Source organism: Alternaria conjuncta (assembly GCF_024043145.1).
Source record: "Alternaria conjuncta strain BMP 0040 chromosome Unknown scaffold_3, whole genome shotgun sequence".
Lineage (NCBI taxonomy): Eukaryota > Fungi > Ascomycota > Dothideomycetes > Pleosporales > Pleosporaceae > Alternaria > Alternaria conjuncta.
The window spans coordinates 869,599-894,804 of NW_026250092.1; the positions used below are offsets into that span (position 1 = coordinate 869,599).

Genomic DNA, 25,206 nt, shown 5'->3' on the forward strand with positions numbered 1-25,206 from the left:
GTCACGCAGAGGCCCTCATAAGCCATGTTCTCTCTCAGTAATGTGGCACCACATTTGGTCTTGCAGGAAGACGCCGAAGTAGTTCTTAGATCTCCACGGTTTCTCTGGGCTTGCAAGAGACCAATCGAAATGTCGTAGGAACTAGATACAGGTTAGCATAGGGACTCGGTACGAAAGTCTGGAATAACGAACCTCGAAAATGACCTTCCTCATCTCCAACCATGCTATAGGCTTCCCGAGACACTGGTACTTGCCATACCCGAAAATCATGTCTGTAGTACGGCGCATAGCGTTCAAGCGCTCAAGCTGGATCTCGTTGTGCTCATCGAGTAGCCAACGTTCCGGTCTGAAGCAGTCGACATCTTCACCAAATATCTCCTTGTTTCGATTAAGGCCCATTACGTTATACCCAATGTTGGTACCACCAGGAAGGAAATACGCTTTACCGTTGATCGTGACATTGTCGCCTTCAACGGGTACCTTCTTCGGAGCAATATCAGTGACAGGTGGATGAATTCGAAGCCCTTCACGCATTACGGCTTGTAGGTATGGCAGGCTCTTCATCGTCTCGTCAGACACGATACCGGTCGAGCTAGCAGCATGACCTGAAGTAACGGCAGCGTCAATCTCGGCCTGCAGCTTTTTGTACGCCCTATGGGTGGTCATAAGATAGAGCATCGTTCCACGTATAGCAGTCGCAGTCGTGTCAGACCCTGCTAGAATCGTGAGCATCGATTCAGTCACGATATCGTCGCGTGTCAATCCATGGCGTATGAACGACGAAAGCATGTCCGAGCGACTATTGGTGGGCTTCTCCAGACGCGAATCGATGAGTTCCCGAGCTACCGTTCTCATCTTTCCATAACCACTCTTGTCCTTGTCTGAGGGCCCGAGCATGCGCGCGATGGGTGGCCAATGGAGGTAAGGTGTCAGTCCAAGGGCCCCGGTGAAGACCATGATTGCCAACCCGACTCGACCAGCGCTTATATAATCGTCGAGGTCAGCATCGGCTCTGATGTCCCCAAACGCTTTACCGAAGCCGATTTTGCTGATCACGTCGAGAGTAAGATATTGAATCTTATTCCCGAGATCCACGGGCGTGTGCCGCGTAACAGTCGAAAGATACTTTGATTTGATCAGGTCCAGAAGCTGGTGTATGTGTTCGTCCATGTCAGATTCCAGGGACAAATTCTCTTTGCCTGAGTACCCAGACGCCATCTGTTGGCGCCGCTTCGTGTGCTGCACCTCGTCGAGTTGGCTAAAGACATGGTCCTTCCCAACCTCCATCCGCACGGCACTATTGTACCATGCTGTGCGAGTGTACGGCGAGCGCACTGCGTTCATATGGGCCAGCAGATCTGGCGAGGATGTGAGGAGGTCGTTAGGACCGATGCGAGCGAGGGCGCCTGCAGTTTGGCGCTATCAGCAAGGGGCAAGCGGGCCGCACAGGGGCAAGACGGCGCCTCTCCCGCGCAGCGACCTCGGGACTTCCAACTATCTACTCACCATATTCATCGCCGACGGCTTTGTACCAGAGATGTGAATGTCGACTCAGTATCGCGCGCATATGCAGCAGTTCACACCATCCCGAGCTGATCGGACCAGGGAAGGCTCGAAGGCGCCGGTAGCGAACGAAGGTCGCCAAAGCGTAGGCCACAAGAATGACCGCTACGAGCAGCCATTTCGCCGCGTAGAGCTGCGCAAACAAAGACATGATGAATATGCGATATGCTCACTCAAGAAAACGGACACGAGTCAGGCTACTAATGAATCTTCCTGTTCGAGCGGGGTCGCTCGCTCCTGCACGCATCTCACCACAACCGCATGCTGCGATGCACAGCAACGCTTACGAAGTCTGACTTACAACGGAGGTTAGGACCAATGAGCACTTCATACCGATCACGAGCGGTCCACACGACCGGCAGATGCCAACGCGCACTATCGAGTGCCAATGACACGAGCGTTCGGGTGGCACAGCAGCATAGCAACGCGATAGCAGCGACATAAGAGAAGACGCTCGGTAGACCATCGGAGTGATACTTTTTGAACGGACAGCCATGATTCCACAAATCCTATCAGTCGGATTAGCCGTCACTTGCGCTAATGCGCTCCCACACGCTGCTTTCAAACGCCACATCTCAGAGCTTCGTCCTACCTATGACTGGGTTATCGTCGGGGGCGGCACTTCTGGTCTAACAGTAGCTGATCGACTTACTGAGGCTTTCCCAGAGAGTAAGTTCTCACATCCGTCTACAAAGTACTTTTGACTAACCTCCATCACAGAAACAGTGCTGGTTGTCGAGTACGGCGAAGTCGCATATGCGCCAGGGGCATTTGATCCGCCAAGTCTCGTTTGGGGCGGGCCAACTAACAAATCGGGATACTTCACATTCAACTCAGTACCTAATCCGGAAATGAATGGCAAACAGGCTTTGCTGCTCGTTGGCCAGACTGTCGGTGGCAGTAGCGCCATCAACGGCCAGTACTTTGATCGAGGATCTAGACATGACTACGACGCTTGGACCAAGATTGGAGGTCCTGAGTTTGCAAACAGCACGATCAAGTGGGATTGGGAGAGCCTGTTTCCCTACTTCAAGAAGGTGAGTATGGTTGCCGCTCGTGTCCGACGTTAAGCTGACTCCATATAGAGCGTGACCTTCACTCCACCAGAGCCAAGCGTGGTGGAACAGTATGGGTTCACTTGGGACATGTCCGCGTATGGCGGCACGACTCCCATCCATTCGAGTTTCCCACCTTTTCTATGGGGCGACATTCACCTCGCGAGGGATGCTTGGAGAGATATGGGTATCCGAGCCCTAGATGAGTGTGGAGGTGGTGACAAAGAAGGCATGTGTTGGCTACCCATATCTCAGCATCCAGTCACGGCCAGGCGCTCGCACGCTGGTTTAGGCCACTACTCTGACGTTTCGGATAGACCAAATTACGACTTGCTGGTCAAGCATCAGGTCATCAGGGTTGTCTACACTGACGGCGTCTCACACGGGCCACCACGGGTAGAGATACGATCTCTTTCTAACGATGAAGTGTTCAATGTAACCGCCAAAGCCGAAGTTGTCATTTCTGCCGGCGCAATGCACACACCTACCATCCTACAAAGGAGCGGCATTGGCCCTGCAGCTCTCCTCAATGACTTGAACATCACCGCGGTACTGGATCTTCCTGGAGTAGGCTCAAACTTGCAAGATCACTCTTCTCCCGGCATATCGTGGAACTGTGAGTATCCCGGTTGCTCATTAAGGGTGACACTCTGATCACTGACTGTGTCACAGATACGAAGCCTGGCAACTTCTCCAATATGCCTTCAGACATGCTTGATCCTGCTTATGCCGCCAGAGCAGTAGCAGAGTTCAATATGACGCCAGCACGAGGCCCTTACACGTTGGCCATGAGTAATACTGCCCTGTACATCTCACTTCCTAACGTGACCGAAGAGTACATGGAAATCATTGAGGAGATGCGCAAGACGGCTGATAGCGACTCAGCGGCTGCTCATTTGCCAGAGAACTCCGACCCAAGCCTTGTTGCTGGCTACAAACGTCAACTTCACGTCCTTGCCGACCTTCTCGTAAACCCAGAAGCCCCCAGTGCAGAAGTACCCTTTGCGACTGGGACGACTATGCGTCCTATTATCCTCCATCCACTAAGTCGCGGTACTGTTCACCTCAATTCAACCGACCTGTTAGCTCAGCCCATACTTGATTACCGCGCTGGCTCCAGTCCCGTCGATTTTTCCATTCATATTGCGCATATCAAATGGCTTCGTAAGGTACTGGATACTCCGACTATGCGCAGGTACGGTGCGGTTGAAGCCACTCCTGGTCCAGCTGTTCAGTCAGATGAAGACCTCAAATCTTACATAAAGAGTTCCATGGTACTCTCGCATCTGCACCCATGCTGCACAGCTGCGATGATACCGAGGAATCTGGGAGGTGTGGTAGGACCAGATCTAAGGGTGCATGGTGCGGCCGGATTGCGCGTTGTTGATATCAGTATTCTGCCTTTCCTACCAAGTGCACATACGAGCTCAACAGCGTATGCGATTGCAGAGAAGGTCAGTGGGATTGTAAATGTTGCAGAATATACGCTAAAGTTGAATAGGCTGCGGACATTATCATAAACAGTCTATAAACCATCCTTGTCGACACCCAATGGAGACCACAACGCGTTATAGGTAGCAAATACATAGTGCAATGCAACTGCTGCATGATGGAGAGTATTCACGATGTCAAGAGACGTCGTTCGACTTTTACATCTGCGGACAGCTTCTGCAGTTCTTGACTTAACTCGTCCGCCGCAGCATTCAGTTTCGCATCATCGATGGCTTCCAACGCATCCAGAATGAAGAGTACATTCGATGTGCCGTCGCTCAACGCAGTCCTCGAGCATTGCCTCCAATTCCAACGTCTGCATGTCACACCACCATCGTCGCACCAGACTGCCTCTCCGGGACTCGGGTGCTCGATAACGACTTCGCCGCCAGATTTCGTGTCGAACTTCTCGTCGCCTTTTGCGCGTATCAGGAACGGGCTTCCCTGGTATTTGTCAAGATCTTCGCCTCCAAGAGGGATCTGATGTTTGATAGAAATTCCATTGTAAATATCCGTCAAGCGATTCACACGCGGTAAGCCTGCATCTACACGACGCAACAGGGCTTCGAGACTGTTCATGGTCTTTTTGGGCTTTGCGCCGAAGGCTTTGTAGGCTTCCTTCCATTGTGCCACGTGCGCAATGTCGTTCACCGGAGTTTTCGTGAGTACTTCTTTGGCTGATGTTTCTGCCGAGAAGAGGAAAGCCTCGCTTGCTGAGTCGGAAGGGCCTGGTGGTATGTTGCTGACGACCATAAGTAGAGCGCGATAATCGGGCCGGAGTTGGAAGATCTCTGGAGCGATGCGCGCGTTGGCAAGATAACTTGAAGGGTCTTGGATGTTCGTCATTTTGGATGTAGTTGTATATGAGCGACGAATATCAGCTAGTCGAGGTCTGAAGACAGGTGCGATGGTATGCAAGGAGCGTGGAAATGTACACATGCTGGCTCTTTGAAGCCATCTCGGTATTTAACCATTGTCTACGCTGTTTAGCTAAGCGCTCTAATTTTCCATGTTTGGAACCAGACTTCCAGATTTGACCACAGGGCGTGGAAGCGGAAGTCTCTGTTGACAACTTGACATAGACCAGTCTAGCCGCTTTCCACTGCGGCTAGCGTGGTGCTAGTGAAGACCTGGCACCCACCATCGTACATCGTCGCGTGCAATCAACGCGTCGCACACATTGGCGTCATCGCCTCCCAGCATGTCGTTCCTGGTCAATCCGTTTTCTCGGTCATCTCAGGCTGGTAACGCGTGGTTTTGCGCTGGCGCAGTGACGTCGTACCCGAATCTCGACGACTCCGCGCGCGTCGGCGAACAGCGCCCATGCGGCGAAAAGTATGTGGCTGGATGCCGGGTGTTTCACGTGCCTCGCGACGACAGCTCCAAAGCCACAGAGGTCGCAATTGATGACTGGAAGGACCCCGAAATTGGTGGCGATGCAAAGGACCAAGTAATGGTATTTCAGTACAAAGGAAAATTTGTCGCGGTGAACCACGTACGTTACGACATTGGCACTATGTGTACTGGGCTTATGTTGACCAAGACCCGCACAGGAATGCCCGCACTCTTCGTATCCACTCTCTAATGGTACACCCTTCGACATCGAAGACTTTGGCGTCGTGCTCAGTTCAGGCATCCAGTGTCCAAAGCACGACTGGTCGTTCGATCTTCACACCGGTCGATCGGACCGCGGTAGCTATAGGCTTCAAGTTTGGGAAACCCAGCAAAGGCCAGGAAGTGAAGATCAAGAGGTATGGGTCAGAAGAAAGCAAAAAATCGGATAACATAACACGATGTGGACCCACACCCAATGTCGCGAACGAACGCTTGACCTCATCAACGGAACAGTTTCGTATTAGCACACTATTGCATGCGCTATTCTCTACAACTTGATCCCGGTTACTTCGAAAGTCTGCACCATGTTCTTCTCGAACTTTGACCAGAACTTTGTGCCACTGATCGTGGTATCGAGATGCTGCACGTAACGATCGCCGCTCCCGATCTGGGTGCTCCACCTCGAGACAGTTGCGCCGGATGAAGGACGCCCCGAGAACCCCGACAGCTCAAAGTTGATATACTGTGCAGCGTCCCAGTTCACGGCCACGATGACCAACAACGACTTGCTAGCATCGTAGGCAGCGACGACGTTGTCTCGGCCACCATCGAGGATCTTCATACCCGGGCGCATGTGCCGGGCGAACTGCGCAAGCACGTAGTACTTCTGCGTCGATGTACCCAGTGTTTTCGCATCATTGTCCGCGTCGACAAGACCCCAGCCTCCCTGGTCGAGGACCTGCCAGTACTCCCACGCCGTAGGCTTCAGCTGGCGAAGATCCTGGAAGAGGTACTTGGCGAGGTTCTCGCCAGAAGCCACGCCATCACCGTATTCGCTGTTCCAGAGAGCTTTTCCGGCCTGTGTAGCCAGTGTGCGAACACCAGCGCGGTCGCCGCTTCCGTATTGGTATCCATGGACGTTTATCCGGTTGATCTTGCCGAGTGCGCTGCTGCCGATTGTCTTCAACGTGGTGGCAGCTTGATCGTAGTACGACTCATCTGAGGCAGCGATCTTTGTTGAGAGCCCACGATTTGAGAGTTGCGTGTCGAGATAACCGACGATCTTGGCTTGAGTGGACACATCAACGTGGCATCCTTCTTGTGTGCCGTCGGCCTTCCACCAGTTCGCACTCGGCTCGTTGAAAGGGTCGACAGTTTCGAATTCGACCCCCCAGTTATCCTTGAAATACTTTGCGACCGTCGCCATATATACTGCATGCTGCTCCAAGTTCCACGACTGGATGTTCTCGCTTCCGTCCGCAGCTCCCGATGGATTGTGGTTCTTCGTCATCCTGAACAAGTCAATACCTTACACACATTTTGTCCCTGAATTGTACCTACCACCACATCGGTGCGTTTGAGAACAACTCTGTTCTGTCTGCTCCACGTGCGATTGCTTTCTGGAGTGCTGCTCGCTGGTTGACATCAACCGTCCTAGAACACAGACGATGATCAGTAAACAGCCCCGTGGCACACTCAGGAGGTGAATATCATACCAATTCCAGCTTGAAGAGGCCGGGTCGCTGCTCTTCCAGTCCAACCAGTAGCCTTCCATCTGTCTCGACCTTTTTACGTTTGGAGACACCACCATCTTCTCACCATCGATGGTGTTCCAGCTACAGGCACCGGCATTGTAACGTACGATATTGAAGCCAAGACCCGGAAGAGTCTCGCCGTTGAACTTGGTCTGCTTCAGCGTAAAGAAGATATCCGCAAGGTCGTCTCGGTTCCCAAACTGCTGCGCCCACCATGCCAAAGACGTTCCCCAGCCTTCCCAAGTACCCCAGTTCGATTTTGGGTCAATGGTAGTCGTGACATCGGCATCAACCGAGTAACTGCTGGCTAGCACGACGGCTGCTCTGATGAAGGTCGATGTACGCATTGTAGTGTGGTATTGGACGGAGCGGTTGATTTTCACTACATACTCTCATCGTCGCTCTCTTATAAATATAGCAGTCAACTCAATCTCGGCGCCTCATTCAGGTAACGCGCCCGCACACACCATATTCTCACTAAGTTCCACTTGGCTCTTGGATAATGCTGGAAGCGGGGTAGTCTATACACGATGTAGTGGTACTACCTCGGCGCTCGACCAATTCCTTGCGGCGAAGCCTTGGACGACGAGCCACTCACAACACCCACATTAAGACTAAGACCCATCTGCGAATGAGGATGTTCAAAGAATCAAGGTTGCGCCGGCGCTTGGTAGAGTTCCAACGAACCGGATTACAGCCGGAGTTGCTCCGTCGACGAACTCTACGGTCGCAGTGGCAGCGGAAGATTTCGGCGTAGAGTTCTTCCGCATCAACATATGTTTTGCCTCACAATGACGGCAGTGGGACATATGCCGAAGCCATGCGACAGTAATAGTATGCACGTAACGATATTGGGTGTTGTATCCGCCATTAAGGTTCGGGTGTGGAGGCGGACGCTAAGGGGCTCGTCCCCACCATGTCACCCTTGCCACCGGATCACGAGTTGCGGAGTGGAGAATCTATCGGCCTGCGGAGTAAGTGACACCCGCAGGAAGTCAGATGATCTAATATTTTCACGGTTGTAGTGTTCAAAAGGGCAGGTCGGATAGACCTTGGTATAGTAGAGACGTCACGTAGAAGGGCTAAGTGATTATTGGGGATGTAAGTCCGCCTTGGGCATTAATATTGCACACATACTACTGTGTTAAACTACATGCTTAGAAGAGCTTTGCAGAGCCTAGCATTGCGCTGCTACCCTCGGTCGTGTTACCGGAAACTGTGCCATTGGCATCGGCCTGGTTTAACCAAGCAGCCTTCAAAGACCAAACACCAACACTGGCGGTTACTGTTTCGTTCAAGCCCGCCACCCTCAGCATCATCATATCGAGCGGTTGCGTAGGGAAGAAGACTGCGGTCGCACCAAGTTCGCCTTCGTTCAGGAAGACCTCAATAATGCTCCTGTCGATGATACCCGAGATCTTCCATGAGCCCTGTCTGTCGTCGTAAAGACCGGTGGCAGTGAACTTGTCGTTGAAGTAAGGGCTCTGGAAAGCCTCAGTCTTTCCGCGGTCCAGCCAAACATCGCCAGATGAGAGGAAGGTTCCACCTGAGATCGACTCGCCGGAAACCGAAGACTGGAAGGTGAAGCTAATAGATCCCGCGAGGGAAGGACCGCCAGTGAGTCCAGTGACATTGACTTCGAAGTAAAGTGCGCCCGACTCGACGGTGGAGTAGTCTACGAAGGCAGTGCCGTTACTGGTGATTTGAGTGGAAGCGAGCTCCTCTTCGACGATCGACATGATGTTGGAGGGGTACGAAATCAAAGACAGACCCTGGCGGGGCAGATCTTTGAGGTAATGGCCTCTGGGTACGGTCATGACGCTACGGAAGCCATCGCCGACTTCCTCACCAGCAGTGGGAACGACGTTGGTGTACTGCCAGTTGCTCGCCCAGTTGAGCGTAACCTGGTCTTCGTCGGCGGGAATACCGTAGAAGAACTGACCGGCGTAGTTGTCCTTGGCGAAATCCGTGAGGCGTGTTCGGGCGTCATCAGCTTCGAAATGCGTGCCGTTGAAGTTACCGACGAAGTACTCCGTGATAGATCCGCCGAGAGGAGCTCCCGGGTTGATGGAAATCAACATAACATACTTGGACTCGTCGCTAGTGGAGTTCTGCACACGCATCTCAACCATATTCGGGCACTCGTACTGCAGACCGGTGATGCCGTAGCTGGAGAAGTTGCTGGTGGGAGTCCAGTCGATCAAGTTAGGGCTTGTGAAGATGCCGATCTTGAAGTCGATGGGGTAAGCCACGACCATGACCCAGCTCTCAGTAGGCTCGTACCAGATGACTTTCGGGTCACGGAATTGAGTGGGGTTGGTTCCACCGGGAACAATGACAGGGTTGTTCTCGTACTTGGTGAAAGAGTATCCGTTGTCGTGGGAGTAGGCAATGTGCTGGGTCTGGTTCTCGGGAACATTGATGGTGTAGATTGCGACTACGCCGTTGGTCTGGTTCGGGAAGAAGCCGCTGGTGTTGTTGTGATCGATGACGGCAGATCCGGAGAAAACGCCCTCGGTTGGACCACCAGGGAAGATGGCGATGGGCTGATTTGTCCATGTGTACAGGTCTTTGCTGGTCGCGTGGCCCCAGTGTTGGTTTCCTGCGATGTTCTCGGTCGGGTTGTACTGATAATAAAGATGATAAACCCCGTCTTGGTCTACGTACATGCCGTTCGGATCGTTCATGAACCCAGCGGGCGGGCTGAAATGCACTTGAGGTCGAAGCGGCTCATCGTAGTCGCCTGAAATCGGGACCCCAGTCGGTACATTGGGTTGCGAGTACGTCGATGTGCTTGAGGCTGAAGGGGCTGACGAATTCTGGGCATGTCCAAACGTGAGCAGGCCACCGATGGCTGCGAGGACAGAGAGATGGGAAGGCATGGTGAGATGATTTCCGGTCCGATGCCGATCAATTAGAGATATACCGCCAGCTTTATGCTTCTCGAAGGACGGGATGCATCCGGGACTAGAGGGCAAATTTTCGCATCGGCTGTGATGACAAAACCAGATGTGGACGTGCCCCGCATGTCTTCCTCCATCTTACTCCGCTTGTCACCCCATGGGTACCAGCATTTTCGTATCCGTGTACTGTAGCCGGTGGGTGCATGATGAGGTTGAGCCGGCATCGAGGGAATTGGGCATATCGGAGCTTCCAAGTACGTACCTTCTCCGCAAAACCACTCAAAGACTACGCCGCACCTAGCTAGATTCAGGCCTGGGGTAAACGTGCGTTCTCGGTTGCCCAGGTTTACTTTTAAGCGTTGGGTTAGGATTGATGGGACCGATGTGCAATTGCGTCAACGGACGTGCTAGCGCGATGCGAAATCTTCCCGAGAAACATTCCATGCTCCGATCTTGTTCTGTCAGCAGCAGTAAATGAGGAGCGTCAGTGCGCCAAGACAGAATGTGCGGGAACAAAGCCACTAGAACCTCAACTTCTTGTTCTAATGCTGGTGTTGTTGGAACTAATGTATTGGTATATGCCGTGGCGACTCGCTCGAACGAAGACCAAGCCCCAGTCTGAGTCAAAAGCGCACTCTGTTCTTCAAAGCGCGAGCCCAAAATCCCAGACTTGTACTTTTCGTGTGCCGAAAGGCCCACCTTGCCTGATAAAAAGACTCAAGACGTTGAATTTGTCCAGCCTCTCTTCGTCCACCAACGGCTCACCAGCAGCGTTTGGTACCTCGGCCAACTTCTTCCAGTCGTTGTATGCTCCGGCGGCTGTCGCGGCCCAAATTTGCACAGTCATCTTCGGTTGATCTGGTAGGATCGCGAAGACATTGTCGCCTACGGCGGCGATTTTACCTCGATAGGCAAGATATGGGGGCGTTGACAGACCAGGCGTCTTGATGGCGGTCTTGGAAAATTTGCCCTCTGGAGTTCGGAGATAATGGTAGAATTGCGCCGTCCCTGTCGAATTGTCGCGCATGAGGGCATGGAATCGGCCTTTCTGGTCAGCGCACTGGGCTTCTTGGTTGATGATCTGGCTGTTTTGTGGGATTGAATACACCTTGATTCCAGGCGTGGATGGCGTTATCGGCTTTGCTACAGTTTGACCATTAGTCTGTTTCCAACTCTTGCCATCATCCTCCGACAAGGCGAAGTAGAAGTCGTGGTTCGTCGAGGGAGTAGGTGTCTCCCTCACCGTCCACGAGACGAAGAGCTTTCCACCCTGGTTGCTGATGCCGTTGATGTATGCATTGTTGTCTTGACCTTGGAGGTATTTGCCGACCGCGCTCCACTGCCCAGATGTTGAAGAGTATCGATGTATGTACGAGTCACCGGCGCCAGACTGGCCAATACGGAATTCCATCAGAAGATCGCCGTTGTCGAGGCGTTCGAAACGAGGGTATGTGAGCGGCGTCCATGGTCCGGTTGAGCCAGGCAGACTGTGTTGGACCGCTCCAAAGGCGCTGGCTGTCCACTGTTCGGGGATTGTTTTAGCGATGCCTGTGTTGCTCGCACGATAGTTGAGTGGTACGTCGTGATGATCGAAGCTCAGATGAATCTTGCCGTCGCCGCTAATGCCCATGCTGATAGTGTTGTGTTCATCGAGAGTCGTTTGCACATAGTCTGTGAACGCAAAGTACTGCCAATCACTCAAAGCAGGGTTGATTTTGCGCCGACCGAGGTTGACATGATGTTTGCCATATCCAGAAGCTGTCTTGTAGAATGCGACGTATTGGTAGTCGCCAAAGGTGGTCAAGGCGTGTTGTTGGAAAGCAAGGCCATTGAGACGGACTGAACCCTCCACATCATTCGTGATGTTCCAGTTCTTGGTTGAAGTGATGGAGATCGCAGAAGAAAGCGTGACGCAGCACGCGAGTAACGAAGAGAAAAGTCTCATGATTCTCGGCTGAGCTCTAAAAGAAAGGCTATGCTCCAATTAAATACATGCCGGCTACTACATAATGAGAGCCGGCAATCAAAGACGCGGATGAAATTCTCTTAGTGTCCATTTCTGAACCGTGTGACCACTTCGTGTCCCCTGAATTCTGGCTGGTTGATGGTATCCAGACTTGGTCGCCTGTGGAAGGTAATTCTTGCGGGTTGCATGGACCTGCATCGGCATTTCGGGCTATTGTCCCATGATGCGGGGAAGCTGGGGAGATGGCATGGCGTCACACGGTGCCGGAACATGATTGAAGCGAAACACTCATCAGAGATATAGCACCGCAAACAGGGAAAAGAATGAACAGATGCCTTGCAGTCTACATTACCTAGGTAGTCTCGGATTGAGAATTGAGATTATTTCAGCGCAAAGTAGACTTCCGGACCAGGAGGCAGGTATTCATCCTTTTCCCCAAACGTAGTGACAGTCTTTTTCAATACGATTGATGGGAAGCCTGAATCCAATTGGAGCCTCGGAGCCTTTTGTCGCGGCAGGGATGTTGGCTAAGCAGTCACCTAGTAGTTGGGTGCGCTGCACCGAGAATTGCAGTGACAGTTGTGTGTAACCAAAGTCACAGAATGTATGTGAGATTCGAGCGAGGTAAAAGATTGTCTTCTTCCCACGCCTGCAGGTGCCACTGACGTGCGGCATGTTCCGCGACGCGTCCGATCGAATGCGAGCTCGTGTCGGAACCATTCCGAGCAGTCGGCGCCCTTCGCGTGTCACCTCTCCAGCCACCTTCCAAGCCCTCATCACCAACGCGAAGCCCATGAGAAGCACCACTATGCTCCATCAAGAGCCGCAGAAATGCCGTTCTTATGCGATAACGGCGCACTACACGCCTATCTCCGAGGAAAACGACACCAGAAACGGCAGGAGCAACTGCAGCCAAGGTCGATTCTCCTTGGCAAAGTACTCCAACCAGCGAAAAAGCGTCTTGACTGACGTAGCGCTATCACCCAAAGATGGGGGAGAGCCATACAAAAAGAGTGGTCATGCACAAATCAGTGCCCTGCGCGCATTTGACAGCCTCAGCTGAGACCGGACGAAGATGCGTACAGCTTCAATTGCGCTCTTCGCAGCGTCTGCGCTTGCGCAGTCTCAATACGGCGAGAACCATGTCAATGTAAACCTTGACTCGCAGCTTGTGGAGCAGACAGCCTTCCCAGCGCCAGATGTGACCCTTCTGAGTCCCGCGTTCCTGCCAAACGCCTCGTTCGATCCGGGTTGGCCAGAGGGAACTGAAGGCGCGACATCGCAATACAAATTAGGTACGTGAACGATGAAGGGTGAACCCAATCATAGCTCTGGAAGCCTAACACTGGACAGAGGAGTTCATAAGCAAGCTTGCAGCGAAGAATCCTTCATGGATGACCTACGACGTGGCCGACTTCCTGAGCGAAGAAGGCAAGACGTTCCCGTACGCCTACCTCTCTACCTCCGCATCGAACGCATCCTCTGGGTACACTACCTCTGGTAAATTGCGAGTATGGATTCAAGGATCAGTTCACGGGAACGAACCCGCTGGCGACGAAGCCACTCTGGCTCTTCTCGGTGCGATGGATGCCGACCCGACGTGGGCCGCCAGCTTCCTTGAGAAGATGGACGTTATTGTGTTGCCGCGTTACAATCCAGACGGAAATGCCTACTTCCAGCGGACCTTGGCTACAAACTTCGACCCAAACCGCGACCACACCAAGCTTGCTCGACAGCAGACCCGCGACATCAAGCAATGGTTCAGCAGCTTCTCACCACACATCGCTATTGACATGCATGAGTATGGGGCTGGGACGCGATACTCTGGCAACTACAGCAACGCGGCCGATGGGATGTACAGCGCAGCCAAGAACCTCAACATCCATCCATCCATTCGCACGCTCGCCGAGACCGTCTTTGCGCCCGCAATCAACGCGTCTCTCCTCTCCCAAGGTCTGCGCGGAGAGCCATACGTGACGGCCTCGCGGACGAACCCGACTCCACGCTTGGATGAGGCGGGAACCGATGCAAAGATCGGCCGCAACGCCATGGGACTCACACAATGCGTTACGTTTCTCTTTGAGACGCGAGGTATCGGCATCGCAAGCCAGGAGTTCAAACGCCGAACCGTCGCTGGCTTGCAGATGATCCTCGGTGTGCTTGAGACTGCTCGAGATGAAGCTGCGGACGTGAAGAAGACAATCGAGGGTGCTATTGCAGAGGTTGTCGAGAGCAAAGAGGAGATCGTCATCACAGACTTCACAACCTACTCGAACCGCACCTATACTATGGTTGATCGTCGGACCGGCGAGGTTGTTCAACTCCCAATCGAATTTTCCAGCACCACGCCCGCAACTGCCAACATGACTCGCGCTCGGCCCGAAGGGTACATAATCCCCCGCGCGTGGGCTGACCTTGCCGAGCGTCTCAGGGTGTCAGGACTGGAGATCGAAACTATGCCCGAGGTTTTCCATGGAGAGGTCGAAGCATACAACATTACCTCTTCTAGCCTCGGCTCGTCATACTATGAAGGCGCCATCTTGAACACTGTTACTACGGAAACACTCGTTCAAGATGTCACGCTGCCTGCTGGCAGCTTCTTCGTAAGCAGTGCACAAAAGAACGCAGGACTAGCTTTTGTCGCGCTAGAGCCTGAGAACATCGACTCATATGTCTCATTTGGCATTGTTCCTATGGAGGTCGGCGACGTCTATCCGGTCTTCCGTCAGATGTAGATGAGACGTGATCTTGTTCTTACCCGATATTTCTAGTAGCCAGATGTACGGATCAATAAGATTTAGTGAGTTACAGATCATCCATGGATTGCGGAAAGCGAAATGTCGCTCTGTGACGTTTGATCCCAGGGGTTCAGATGGCCCGTGCACTTGTCATATGTGAAAACCCCCGGGCCATCTGATTCCACTCTGGTCTATCTTCCGATTTTTCTGAATGCGTCATGGCGTCATCTACACCAACGTACCAGCGCGCTGACTACGCGAAATCAGAACGCGTATTCTATGGTTCCGAGGCTGCGTTTGGTGCAAAGAAGCTCACTGATCGCGTTCGATGCGTCGAATTTGGTCCACAGTTTTACGTAGAACGGTAAGAACACTAGATGTATTGCAAATGAGTACAGATACCCATCATGTTCACAGGAAACATATCGAAGCTTTGAAGCAATATACCAGGTCGCTCGAGGTGCTGCAGATGGATTGCAGTGGCTGGGACTTAACCAACGCCGATGTCAAGGTTATTACATCGCGCAATCCGCACCTCAGAGAAGTCCTTCTACACAGGGCATTAGAAGTCACCGATAAAGGCATCGTTCATATTCTTAAGAACTGCCCTTCGATCTCCATAATAAAGGTCACCGGACCCGAAATCGCGACTGGACTTGTAACTGGAAAGTTCGCTGGGTTTCTCAACCAGCCAGACATAGTCGATTCGCGCACAAACCTCGAAGCCATTTATCTTTATGATCAGGGAACAGATGAGTCGATGATCAAAGGTATCTCCAAGAAATGGCGTAATCTCCTCATCTCCACCGGAATCACTATGGCATGCGGTGATGTATGGTCGTTCAATTGGCTTGGAGGCAAGTGTTTAAAAGAGGGGGAAGAAACTGCTCTTGAGGATATGGGATATCGGTTGCCAAAAGTAGATGAAGACTTTACAATCCATCCGTGGAGCCTCAGCTTTTCGCGCAGAGAGCCCTCAAGATCCGTCCAGGCCGGTGCTAACACGTCTGACATACCAGAAGGAGACAATTCCGACAAGAGTGAAACGGGGAGTGACGGCGAGGAAGAAGAAGACGGTAGCGAAGACGACGACGAAAATGAAGAGAATGACGAAGACGGCGACGGCAGCGCCTGGGCATCAGACGACAGTGAAGAAGAGGCATACTTCCATGATATATACACCGGCCGTCGTTCTGAGCCAGTGTACGAACCGTACGAACCCGCTGAAGTCCCATTGTCAGACCAGCTGTACTACGCTTTGAAGGAAAACTGGGGAATTCTTTGGCCTGATGACGTTAAGCGTACTAGTATCCAAAAGATACATTTCACTGATGACTTCTGTGTCACTGAGTAAGCTTTACCAGATCTTCCGAGCTGACACTCAATATGCTAACATTATCCTTCAGTATGCATATTAAAGCTATCGCAACCGCCCCTCGCGAGTTTCGCAAATCTCTGCATACTATATATTGCGACTACGGGGATGTTTCAGACGCAGCCGTTGCCATCCTCACACGCGCCGTCCCACATCTCAAGGATGTCGATTTCTGCGACACGCATACCCTCACGGAGAACGCAATAACCTCCATCGTCAAGAACTGCCCCGGCATTGAGCGTATAGCTATATCCGGTGATGACAGGACACCTGGGAAAATCAAATGTCGCGGTCTGGAGGATGTGCTGGCGGATCTGACACTTGCCAAGAAACTGCGGCATTTGGAATTATGGGACCAAGACCTCGACATCAAAAGCGTTAAGAAGATTTCAAAAGCTAGGCCAGATATGGCGATCGTGAGTGGTAAGAGCGTGGGGGATAGTATGGCGGCGCAGATCGTTGCTGCACAGACGGGTCGCGGGTGGAGGTATGTCTATCTTGGTGGGCATCTGGTCGACTCCGGTGGTGGATTTGCGGTTGAAGACTTTGGATATGGCGATCTTGGGTACGAAGACATAGAATCTTGGGATAAAGATTTCGATTCTGATGGCATGGATCTGGATGATTACATGTAAAGTGGCAGATTGTAAGTGGTAGACAGCTAGCTAGACCAACCCATTCGATCAAAAGATTTAACGCCTGTCAGCAGTCAACAACCTAGAAGTATGAAATGCTTTGGCATTTCGTTCTTTACTGATGTAGACTGCAGAGCACCTGTTCAATTCCTTTGTTGTATGAGGTAGGACTGAGATGTCGAAGTCTTCATAAGGTAAACTCAAACAAGCCACTCCTTCCACCACGTCACCGACCTATCCTTGGCCTTGATCATAGCCTCCCTTTCTCCCGGAACTTCCTCGTCGCCCTTGGTAAAACAGCCATGGTGAGCATCTGGGAAATGCACCCACTCAACCGCTTGGTTCTTCTTCTCCAAGACTAGCTTCTTGAACGCGTACAATCTCATTTCTTCGGGGAACATATTATCATGTTCTGGCTGCAGGAACATGATTGGTACATCGACACCATCAAAATCAGCCTCAGTGAGCAATGACGGATGAGCGCAGATGACACAATCGACCAGTTTCTCAGTCGCGAGACGGAGAATGGCCCAGCCGCCCCAGCAGTAGCCCACTGCACCAATTTTTTTGAAGCCGTTGGCGCGGAGCTCTTTGGCGCATGCGAAGATTTCTGGTTCGCGAATCTCGCGACTATTGCGCTTTTTGAAACCCTCGACATCCAGTTTGTCGAACTTGCCTGCTTTGAGGAGGCCTACATCGAGTACTTCGCCGCCGAAGAAGTCAGGTATATAGACTGTGACGTTTGCCTAGAGTGCGTAGCATTTTCGTCAGCACTATATCACGAGGACAGAAGATACATATCATATTGCTAAGATGAGCGTGGACGAACCTCTTTGGCAAAGTGATCGGCTAGAAGACGAGTGTTTCCGAATCTCCAGCCCAAGGCATCATGGGCGATGAGGACGGCTGCGTTGGGGTTGGAGCCGGTAACGTAGGTTGGGTTGTTCGCGATTGTCGCCTCGTGGCCGCTTGGTGTACCGTTCCAGTCGAATGATTTGAGGCAGCACGGTTCGAAACCCCTTGGTGATGTCATGGTGTATGCTAGTTGTGTATTGAACGCTGACGGAGAAGAGGGGAAACGTGTGACGAGACTGAAGTTGCTTGACTTGGCGGGCTAGAGTTGATTCGCCCATGATGTCTACTCTTATATTCTGTCCATGCCTAAGGCGTCCCGTCAAACTGAGACTTCCTGGGCACGTCAACCTCTGAAAACGATGAACACCCTGGAACCTACGTTGACGTAAGGTTACCCACTTTGTATGTTTCTATCTCAATGTAGTCTACAGACCTGTTCGGCTTTACCTTATACGAGGTGTGGGTATGCATTTCCAACGTCAACATCGCCATGATGATGGACTTATCGCCAGGATGAGGACGGAGTTATCGCTGGCTGGGCGCGAATCAACCTCGGTGGTATTCCGGAGCGGAAGGTGATCTCGCTGCGATGCCGATACCGTGAAAACGGACGAACATCAAGGCGCGCGAAGATCCGTTTGATTAGTAAACGAGGTTATGGGAGCTCGCGGCGTTCGGAGTTAAGCATGCGATTTACGGACGATGAATTGAACGGCAGTGACTATTCTCGTTGCTGTACGAGTACAGATGCATGCTATATCGAAAATGGATCGCGGGGGTCGTTTGCGTACATCGACGCAGAGAATCGTACATCATACACATGTAGAAGAGTAAAGAAAACGCCTGTTGAAAGGCCTATGCGTCTAGTGATGCAACACAATAGCCCGCCCACCTAATGGAAGTGATGAACTTCTCATCCAAACGCCGGTCCCATATAACGCCAATGCAGAAAGTCGTGCAACGATAGCACATGATGCGACGAGTAAGGCCGCCTGGCACCCCAACTATGCGCCGAAGCATCTCTGATCCAATATCATGTCTACCGCCTGTTGATGAGATTCAGGAATTCCTGGCGCGTCTTGTCCCTTGATCGCATACATCCGAGCATGCAGCTTGTAGTTGTTGTAGCACCTGTCTTCTGCACGCCGCGCATGACCATGCACAAGTGACTTGATTCGACCACTACGGCGACACCTTGTGGTTGAAGCATCTCGGAAAGGGCGAGCGCCACTTGTTTGGTGAGACGTTCTTGGACCTGTAAGCGACGAGCAAACATCTCAGCGATGCGAGCCAGTTTGGAGAGGCCGATGACGCGACGGTTCGGAATGTAGCCGATATGCATCTACAGAGAGGTCAGTAAACATTCCTTAGGACAGATACAACAGGACAAAGGACTTACCTTGCCCATAAAGGGGACCAGATGGTGCTCGCAGAGGGAGAAGATCTCGATATCTCTCACAATGACGAGCTCATCGTGGTCCTCGTGGAAGACAGCACCGTTGACGATGTCGCGCAAGTTCTCTTCATAGCCCTTGGTGAAGAAGAGTAAGGCCTTAGCATAGCGCTCGGGTGTGTCCAACAGTCCCTCGCGGTCTGGGTCTTCGCCCAGACACTCAAGCATCGTTCGGACAGCACCAGACAGCTTCTTCAGATTGGCTTCCTTCTCCTCCTCGGTCGCCTCCTTCCTCTCCCGCGTGCCCTTGCTGGGCCAGCTAAGCCCATCGAAGTCGATGGTGGGATGCTGTGTGTATGGGCTATGGGCGCGACTGGTCGCAAGTGGTGTTTGGGCAACGGCGCCCTCGTAAGGGTCTTCGGCGTCTACCTGGCCGTTCGCCATGACATGTCGGTTGTCAGTGTGCATGTTCGCGACCGAAGCCTTCGTGGGGAAATAGCTAGTCGGCCCGTCAAAGTTTACTGGCTGGCGCCCTCGGTTGGAAGTCTCTATAGCATTGAAGAGGTGCTCGCGCTCTTTCCTGTCGCGCGCCTCGGTGGTGAGCCTGAGGGGTGATCCGCCGTTCATCATGTGGGAGGGAACCGCGGATTTGGGCTTGGGGGTGTCGGCGTCCATAATCGCGGGGAATTCGTCGGGACTTTTTTAGTGGGGAAGGGACTTTTCAGACTGAGGAAGCAGCAAACTAGAGATGAGAGGATGACACAATGCCCAGGGAAACATGTTTGGCCTGGCGCATGCTTTCCGCAGGAGAATAGTTCGGAGCCCGGTCAGTATGACTACAAGGGAATAACTTATTCCTGCACCGTCGAATGCGGATTAGCGTTCTAACCTAGCAATGACGCCACACCTCGTCGCGCTCTGACCAGGTGGACACGTGACAAGCGGGCAGCCGACCAGCAGGAGAGCTGCGACACTACCACGACCCTTCGCTACCCGACGCTTCATCATCAACACACGCCGCCCCGACCACGCATGGCATCGACCATACCACCAGCGCTCGGCTCGACATTCACGATTTCTAGCGATGATGCGAACGGGTGACAGACCGCCGTGACGGGGCCCGAGGGCTTTCCTTCGGTCCCCGCAGCTTCACCTGAGCAGAACAGCAAACGGCGCTTCCGCTTCAGCGCCGCCCGCGGGCCCATCTCCCTGCTCGACCCACTGCGCATATCATAGCGTGGCATTACATGATGATGCGATGTGCATCGAGGGAGGATTGGTCATCTACTGGCGATGACAGAGAAGGGCAAAGGGTCACCAAGTTACCACGGCCTTGCTTGGGCATCGTTCTACCGCCCTCGCGCAGTCGCGTACTAATCACGCATCGTGCACTATTCTTAACATATACTGTGGCTACCCTGCGTTGGGCAAAGGCAGTGTCTCCTCTACTTATCGTTACAACTCCCAGTTCCCAGCCCCGGCCAGGGCTACAATCGCCATACGACTGCCGCTCAATTGCGACATGCTCCGGGCGCTGTCGAGAGTATGTCCAGATTCATATGGCTGCTCGTCTTTGGTGACCGTTCCAGGACGGCAAGTGAGCCTGGTTCACATATTGTGGCTCTTCTGTCTGGCGCCGTGCCATACCTTGCATCCAGGTCTGGCAGCTCTAGGCTATCGGGTGTATCGACTGCGCCCCCAACATGGGAAGTACACCATCTTTCCTCCCTTGCGGAGCGCGAGCTTTCGCATGCCGATCGTGGTAACGTGAGAAGCCCAACGTCAAGATGATCGCGGCGAGCTCAACATAACTACAAAAGTATCGCATCACCTTTCTGGATCGGCCCAACCCCCGATAACGGGATATCTCGACTTATTGGTGTTTGAAAATATCGCCGTGCCCGAGTTGCCATGGCCTGATATTGAGGATTACTTCTCCACAGCTTCGGTCGTCAGGGGTTGTCTTTAGTAGGGTGGTGGGGTCTTGCTTCGCATGCGTTATGTAGATGTCGTGAAGCCATATGGCACACCTGGTGGACTGCAACATGATCTCCAAAATCTGAAGATGCGGAAGGGACAAACCGAGATGAAATCTGGGAGCAGGCTGGAGTCTTGGGCGCCAGGGAGGGGTTTCCATGCACACTCGATGAGGGCGACTTGTCACGGGGCTTGGCGTTGTCGATAGCGGCAGGCGAAAGACCGACGAGCGAGAAGGCGCTGCATGCGCAGCGTCTGCGGCCACGACAGCAACATCGAAAGCGCATCAACGGCAGCGCATTGAGGAGTGTGTTACAGTCGCAGCCGATTCTCTTGTTGTTTCTCGCTTTCATTACTACTGCTTCGTAAGGCTGAGAGCAGGGTGCCGGACTTTCTTGTTGTTCGGTTAGGCCGTGGCACTTTGACCCGCGGACCTCTTGATGCTGCAACCTTGCGCCTTCTGATGCCCTTCCTGCCTCTATGGCTGCCCTGCGACGGGCTCAGGATATAGACCAGTGGAGACCAGAGGACTCGTCTAGTAGGGACAGAGAGCGATCTAGGGACCGGTCACGGGAGAGGAACAACGAGGGCAGAACATCGTCACCAGTGCCACGAGCTGCCAGAGATTCTCCCAGACACCGCGCACACGACACCCACACGCATTCATCGGCCAGACACGCACGGGGACGTTCACGCGAAAGAAGTTTGAGCAGAGAGCGCGCGCGTCGGCGCAGTCGCAGCATCTCTGGGGAGGACCGCCATCGAGCTTCGAAGAGGGAAGCCAGCGCAGACAGGGTTGCCCACTCGCATCGGCATCACCACCACCATCGCGACACAACTCCATCGTCGAAACGCCACCACCCGCGTTCTCCATCTCCACGAGGCTCCTCCAAGCGCGTGAAACGGCAGGGCAGTCGCAGCCCAATACGCTCTGCATCGAGGCCACGACGTGCACTTTCGCCGGACCGGCCTGCTGCGAGGGCATACTCCCCACGAGCTCAGCGTTCCGACCGCGATCGACCACCTCGACGAACCACGCCCGACACGTATTTCCCGTCCACCTCGACTCGCCGCCGCTCGCCCTCTGCCGATACACACTACAGGCCGGTGGCTCATCGTGCACGGAAAAGATCAGTTTCACTCGACAGGAGATCTAGGCGTGGAACACCGCCTCGGAGACTGTCGCCTAGGAGAACTGATCGAAGACCTATTTCACCCTTCGACAACCGCGGTGAACGGTCCTACAAGCCCTATACTACTCGCGACAGGGCAAGGAGTCGCAGTCGAGATTCCAGACGTGCTCGATCTCCCTCTCGTCCGCCCCGGAGGCGATCTCCAGGCCCAGTTCGCAGGAATTCGCCGCCCCATACCCACCGAGCCAGACTATCACCGCGCAGAAGTCGTTCGCCCCGCCCGCCCATTCGACGCCGTCCATCCCGCTCGCCCTCTCTTACATCGAGGCCGCGTCAACGCCTGGATAAAGGAACAGACAGGGTCGCCTCACGTCGAGGCTCGCCCGCGCCGGGATCAGGTTACAACTCTGACACATCCAAAAGTCGGGAAGACCACGGCAAGATGAGGGGAGCGTATCACTACCAGGGACGTGGTGGCTTCCAGCAATCACCACCGTACCCTGCCCAAAATCAATATTCCCCCCAAAATCAATCGCCATATCATGGCGGCGGTCGAGGCGGTTGGAATGGTCCACCGTATCCTAATCAAGGGTTAGTTTCCATCCCATCGGCCTTCGGTCATCCACATGCTGACATCATCAGGTCTCCCACACATGGCTATACCCCAAATCAATCTCCTTACCATCAGAACCAATCTCCAGGTTACTACCCAAACCAACCGTACCCACAACCTGGCTTCCAGAACAGCCCCCATCGCGGAGGACATGGCGGCTACCGCGGCAACAACTTCAACGGCCCCGACCGCCGAATGTCAGGTCCTGGCGCAAACGCACCGTTTGGCGGTCCAGGCGGACGAGGGCGTGGCGCGCCTACCCAATTCTCCAACTTGTCATGGACGCCAGCGTCAGGCACTCGAGGCGGCCGCCCAGCCACTGAAGCGCCACGCCCACAGCCCGCTGTCGCGTCGCAAGTACCTGCCGACTCTGCATCTGTGGATGCTGATGACAACCCCTTCCGCCCATCCAAAGATCTGCGTGTAGAAGACGAGGGTTCCAAAGAGGACAAGAGGATGGCACCTTCAAAGGCACCGACAGCACCCAAGTCAGGATTTGGCTTTTCGTTGAAGACCAAGAATCCTGTGCCACCAGCGAGCAAAGCAAAGCCTGGAGTGGAAGAGCCTGAGAAGCCTGCGCCTGCTTCCAAAGAGTCTCTTCTTGACCCCAAAGCAAAGGCGGCAGCGGCAGCGGCAGCGGCACGTGAAGCTTCCCCGCGTCACTCAGAAGCACGAAGCGATCGGGATCGGGACGCGAGGGACAGAGGTTACGACAGTGGCCGCGACCGAGACAACAGGGAACGAGATCGTCGATATGACAACTACTACGATCGAAAACCTGCCTATCGAGACCCTCGCGATAGAGACACTCGAGATCTACGAGACACGCGTGAGCCCTACTATCGCGGCAAAGAGCGAGATTTCCGAGACCCACGAGACAGAGATATGCGAGATCCGAGAGATGCACGAGACCCGCGCGATACCCGTGACCGCGATCCCAGAGATATGCGCGATCCGAGAGATCGTAGAGAACCATACCCACCCCGACGACCTGACGATAGACGATTCGACCCACGGCCTGACACACGACCAGTGCGAAAGTCACCACCCCCTCAGATACCCAAGACTAAGATCGTTATGAGGAAGCGCATGAAACCTCGGCCTACGCTGGTCCCTGAACATGCAGCTTCAGAGTCTGTATATTACCGGAAGCCCGGTAACGAATCGGTGGTTGGATCCGGCACCTACGGAAAGGTCTTCAAGGGAGTCCATGTCTATACGAAGGATATGGTAGCTCTCAAGAAGATTCGTATGGAGGGCGAACGCGATGGCGTAAGAACACCCAGTGCTAGGCAGTGACATAACGCTAACAACTACCAGTTCCCCGTTACGGCCATCCGTGAGGTCAAACTTCTGCAATCTCTTAATCACGCCAACATCGTTAATCTCCGAGAAGTCATGGTTGAGAAGAACGACTGCTATATGGTTTTCGAATACCTTTCCCACGATCTTACCGGTCTTTTGAACCACCCGACCTTCAAGCTCGAACAAGCACACAAGAAGGACCTGGCCAAACAGCTCTTTGAAGGCCTGGATTACCTCCACCGCCGCGGCGTTTTACATCGAGACATTAAGGCTGCGAACATCCTTGTATCCAATACCGGACAATTGAAACTGGCAGATTTCGGTCTTGCACGTTTCTACGCGAAAAGCAGTAAGCTCGACTACACCAACCGGGTCATTACCATCTGGTATCGATCACCGGAGCTGTTGCTGGGAGAAACACAGTATGGGCCAGCAGTCGACATCTGGTCGGCTGCCTGCGTACTGGTCGAGATCTTTACCCGGCACGCTATCTTCCCTGGCGATGGCGGCGAGATCAATCAGCTGGACAAAATTTACAACATACTCGGCACGCCCACTGTGCAGGATTGGCCTGGCATTGTCGACATGCAGTGGTTTGAACTGCTACGGCCAACCGAGCGAAAACAGTCGACTTTTGAGGAGAAGTACAAGGACCGTGTTAGTCCTATGGCTTTTGAGCTTCTCCAGGCAATGTTCCTGTTCGATCCCAATGCGCGACCCACCGCCGCCGACGTGCTCGAGCATCCTTTCTTCACGAGCGAAGCCCCGCCACCAAAACGTGCCGACGCGCTGAAGGAGCTGGAGGGTGACTGGCACGAGTTCGAGAGCAAGGCTCTTCGGAAAGAAAAGGAGAAGCAGGACAAGGAGGCGCGGCGTGTTGCGCGGGAAGAGAAGGATACTGCAAGGAAGGACGAGGGTAAAAGACGGGCCGAGGCAAATGCTGGCGAGGAAAGGGACGCGAAGCGAGCGAAGAGCGGTGATGTTACGGCGTAGAATGCTGGAACTTCTCAACCGAAGCCGCGACGGCGCAGCTAATTAGATGGCATAATATTTGTATGTATAGAGGTATGTTCGTTCTTCGCGCGACTTTTGGAATGCAACTACATGTATATCCA

The 25,206-nt window shown here is 53.3% G+C and overlaps 11 protein-coding genes across 11 annotated transcripts; 4 read left to right on the forward strand and 7 right to left on the reverse strand.

The window, feature by feature from the left end:
- Nucleotides 1–15: 15 nt before the first annotated feature.
- On the reverse strand, nucleotides 16–1,714 carry J4E85_002261 (uncharacterized protein; the record flags this gene model as incomplete). Its single annotated transcript, XM_051466541.1, has 3 exons — nucleotides 16–141; nucleotides 193–1,406; nucleotides 1,603–1,714. 3 exons carry the CDS (start codon nucleotides 1,712–1,714, stop codon nucleotides 16–18), a joined length of 1,452 nt encoding a protein of 483 aa, XP_051329396.1.
- Nucleotides 1,715–2,057: 343 nt separating this feature from the next.
- On the forward strand, nucleotides 2,058–3,881 carry J4E85_002262 (uncharacterized protein; the record flags this gene model as incomplete). Its single annotated transcript, XM_051466542.1, has 5 exons — nucleotides 2,058–2,232; nucleotides 2,290–2,600; nucleotides 2,649–3,234; nucleotides 3,291–3,782; nucleotides 3,814–3,881. The coding sequence occupies 5 exons, from the start codon at nucleotides 2,058–2,060 to the stop codon at nucleotides 3,879–3,881; spliced, it is 1,632 nt and encodes a 543-aa protein (XP_051329397.1).
- A 357-nt stretch (nucleotides 3,882–4,238) lies between these two features.
- J4E85_002263 (uncharacterized protein) lies at nucleotides 4,239–4,955 on the reverse strand (the record flags this gene model as incomplete). Its single annotated transcript, XM_051466543.1, has 1 exon — nucleotides 4,239–4,955. The coding sequence occupies one exon, from the start codon at nucleotides 4,953–4,955 to the stop codon at nucleotides 4,239–4,241; it is 717 nt and encodes a 238-aa protein (XP_051329398.1).
- A 1,036-nt stretch (nucleotides 4,956–5,991) lies between these two features.
- J4E85_002264 (uncharacterized protein) lies at nucleotides 5,992–7,545 on the reverse strand (the record flags this gene model as incomplete). Its single annotated transcript, XM_051466544.1, has 2 exons — nucleotides 5,992–6,955; nucleotides 7,160–7,545. The coding sequence occupies 2 exons, from the start codon at nucleotides 7,543–7,545 to the stop codon at nucleotides 5,992–5,994; spliced, it is 1,350 nt and encodes a 449-aa protein (XP_051329399.1).
- An 810-nt stretch (nucleotides 7,546–8,355) lies between these two features.
- Nucleotides 8,356–10,080, reverse strand: J4E85_002265 (uncharacterized protein; the record flags this gene model as incomplete). The annotated part of the gene is made up of 1 exon (XM_051466545.1): nucleotides 8,356–10,080. One exon carries the CDS (start codon nucleotides 10,078–10,080, stop codon nucleotides 8,356–8,358), a length of 1,725 nt encoding a protein of 574 aa, XP_051329400.1.
- Nucleotides 10,081–10,744: 664 nt separating this feature from the next.
- Nucleotides 10,745–12,046, reverse strand: J4E85_002266 (uncharacterized protein; the record flags this gene model as incomplete). The annotated part of the gene is made up of 1 exon (XM_051466546.1): nucleotides 10,745–12,046. The coding sequence occupies one exon, from the start codon at nucleotides 12,044–12,046 to the stop codon at nucleotides 10,745–10,747; it is 1,302 nt and encodes a 433-aa protein (XP_051329401.1).
- Nucleotides 12,047–13,142: 1,096 nt separating this feature from the next.
- Nucleotides 13,143–14,802, forward strand: J4E85_002267 (uncharacterized protein; the record flags this gene model as incomplete). The annotated part of the gene is made up of 2 exons (XM_051466547.1): nucleotides 13,143–13,362; nucleotides 13,421–14,802. 2 exons carry the CDS (start codon nucleotides 13,143–13,145, stop codon nucleotides 14,800–14,802), a joined length of 1,602 nt encoding a protein of 533 aa, XP_051329402.1.
- A 221-nt stretch (nucleotides 14,803–15,023) lies between these two features.
- On the forward strand, nucleotides 15,024–16,815 carry J4E85_002268 (uncharacterized protein; the record flags this gene model as incomplete). The annotated part of the gene is made up of 3 exons (XM_051466548.1): nucleotides 15,024–15,169; nucleotides 15,256–16,155; nucleotides 16,212–16,815. The coding sequence occupies 3 exons, from the start codon at nucleotides 15,024–15,026 to the stop codon at nucleotides 16,813–16,815; spliced, it is 1,650 nt and encodes a 549-aa protein (XP_051329403.1).
- A 200-nt stretch (nucleotides 16,816–17,015) lies between these two features.
- On the reverse strand, nucleotides 17,016–17,848 carry J4E85_002269 (uncharacterized protein; the record flags this gene model as incomplete). Its single annotated transcript, XM_051466549.1, has 2 exons — nucleotides 17,016–17,561; nucleotides 17,645–17,848. 2 exons carry the CDS (start codon nucleotides 17,846–17,848, stop codon nucleotides 17,016–17,018), a joined length of 750 nt encoding a protein of 249 aa, XP_051329404.1.
- Nucleotides 17,849–18,709: 861 nt separating this feature from the next.
- On the reverse strand, nucleotides 18,710–19,738 carry GCH1 (GTP cyclohydrolase 1; the record flags this gene model as incomplete). Its single annotated transcript, XM_051466550.1, has 2 exons — nucleotides 18,710–19,012; nucleotides 19,070–19,738. 2 exons carry the CDS (start codon nucleotides 19,736–19,738, stop codon nucleotides 18,710–18,712), a joined length of 972 nt encoding a protein of 323 aa, XP_051329405.1.
- A 2,977-nt stretch (nucleotides 19,739–22,715) lies between these two features.
- Nucleotides 22,716–25,084, forward strand: J4E85_002271 (uncharacterized protein; the record flags this gene model as incomplete). Its single annotated transcript, XM_051466551.1, has 3 exons — nucleotides 22,716–22,764; nucleotides 22,875–24,058; nucleotides 24,107–25,084. The coding sequence occupies 3 exons, from the start codon at nucleotides 22,716–22,718 to the stop codon at nucleotides 25,082–25,084; spliced, it is 2,211 nt and encodes a 736-aa protein (XP_051329406.1).
- Between the last annotated feature and the right edge of the window lie 122 nt (nucleotides 25,085–25,206).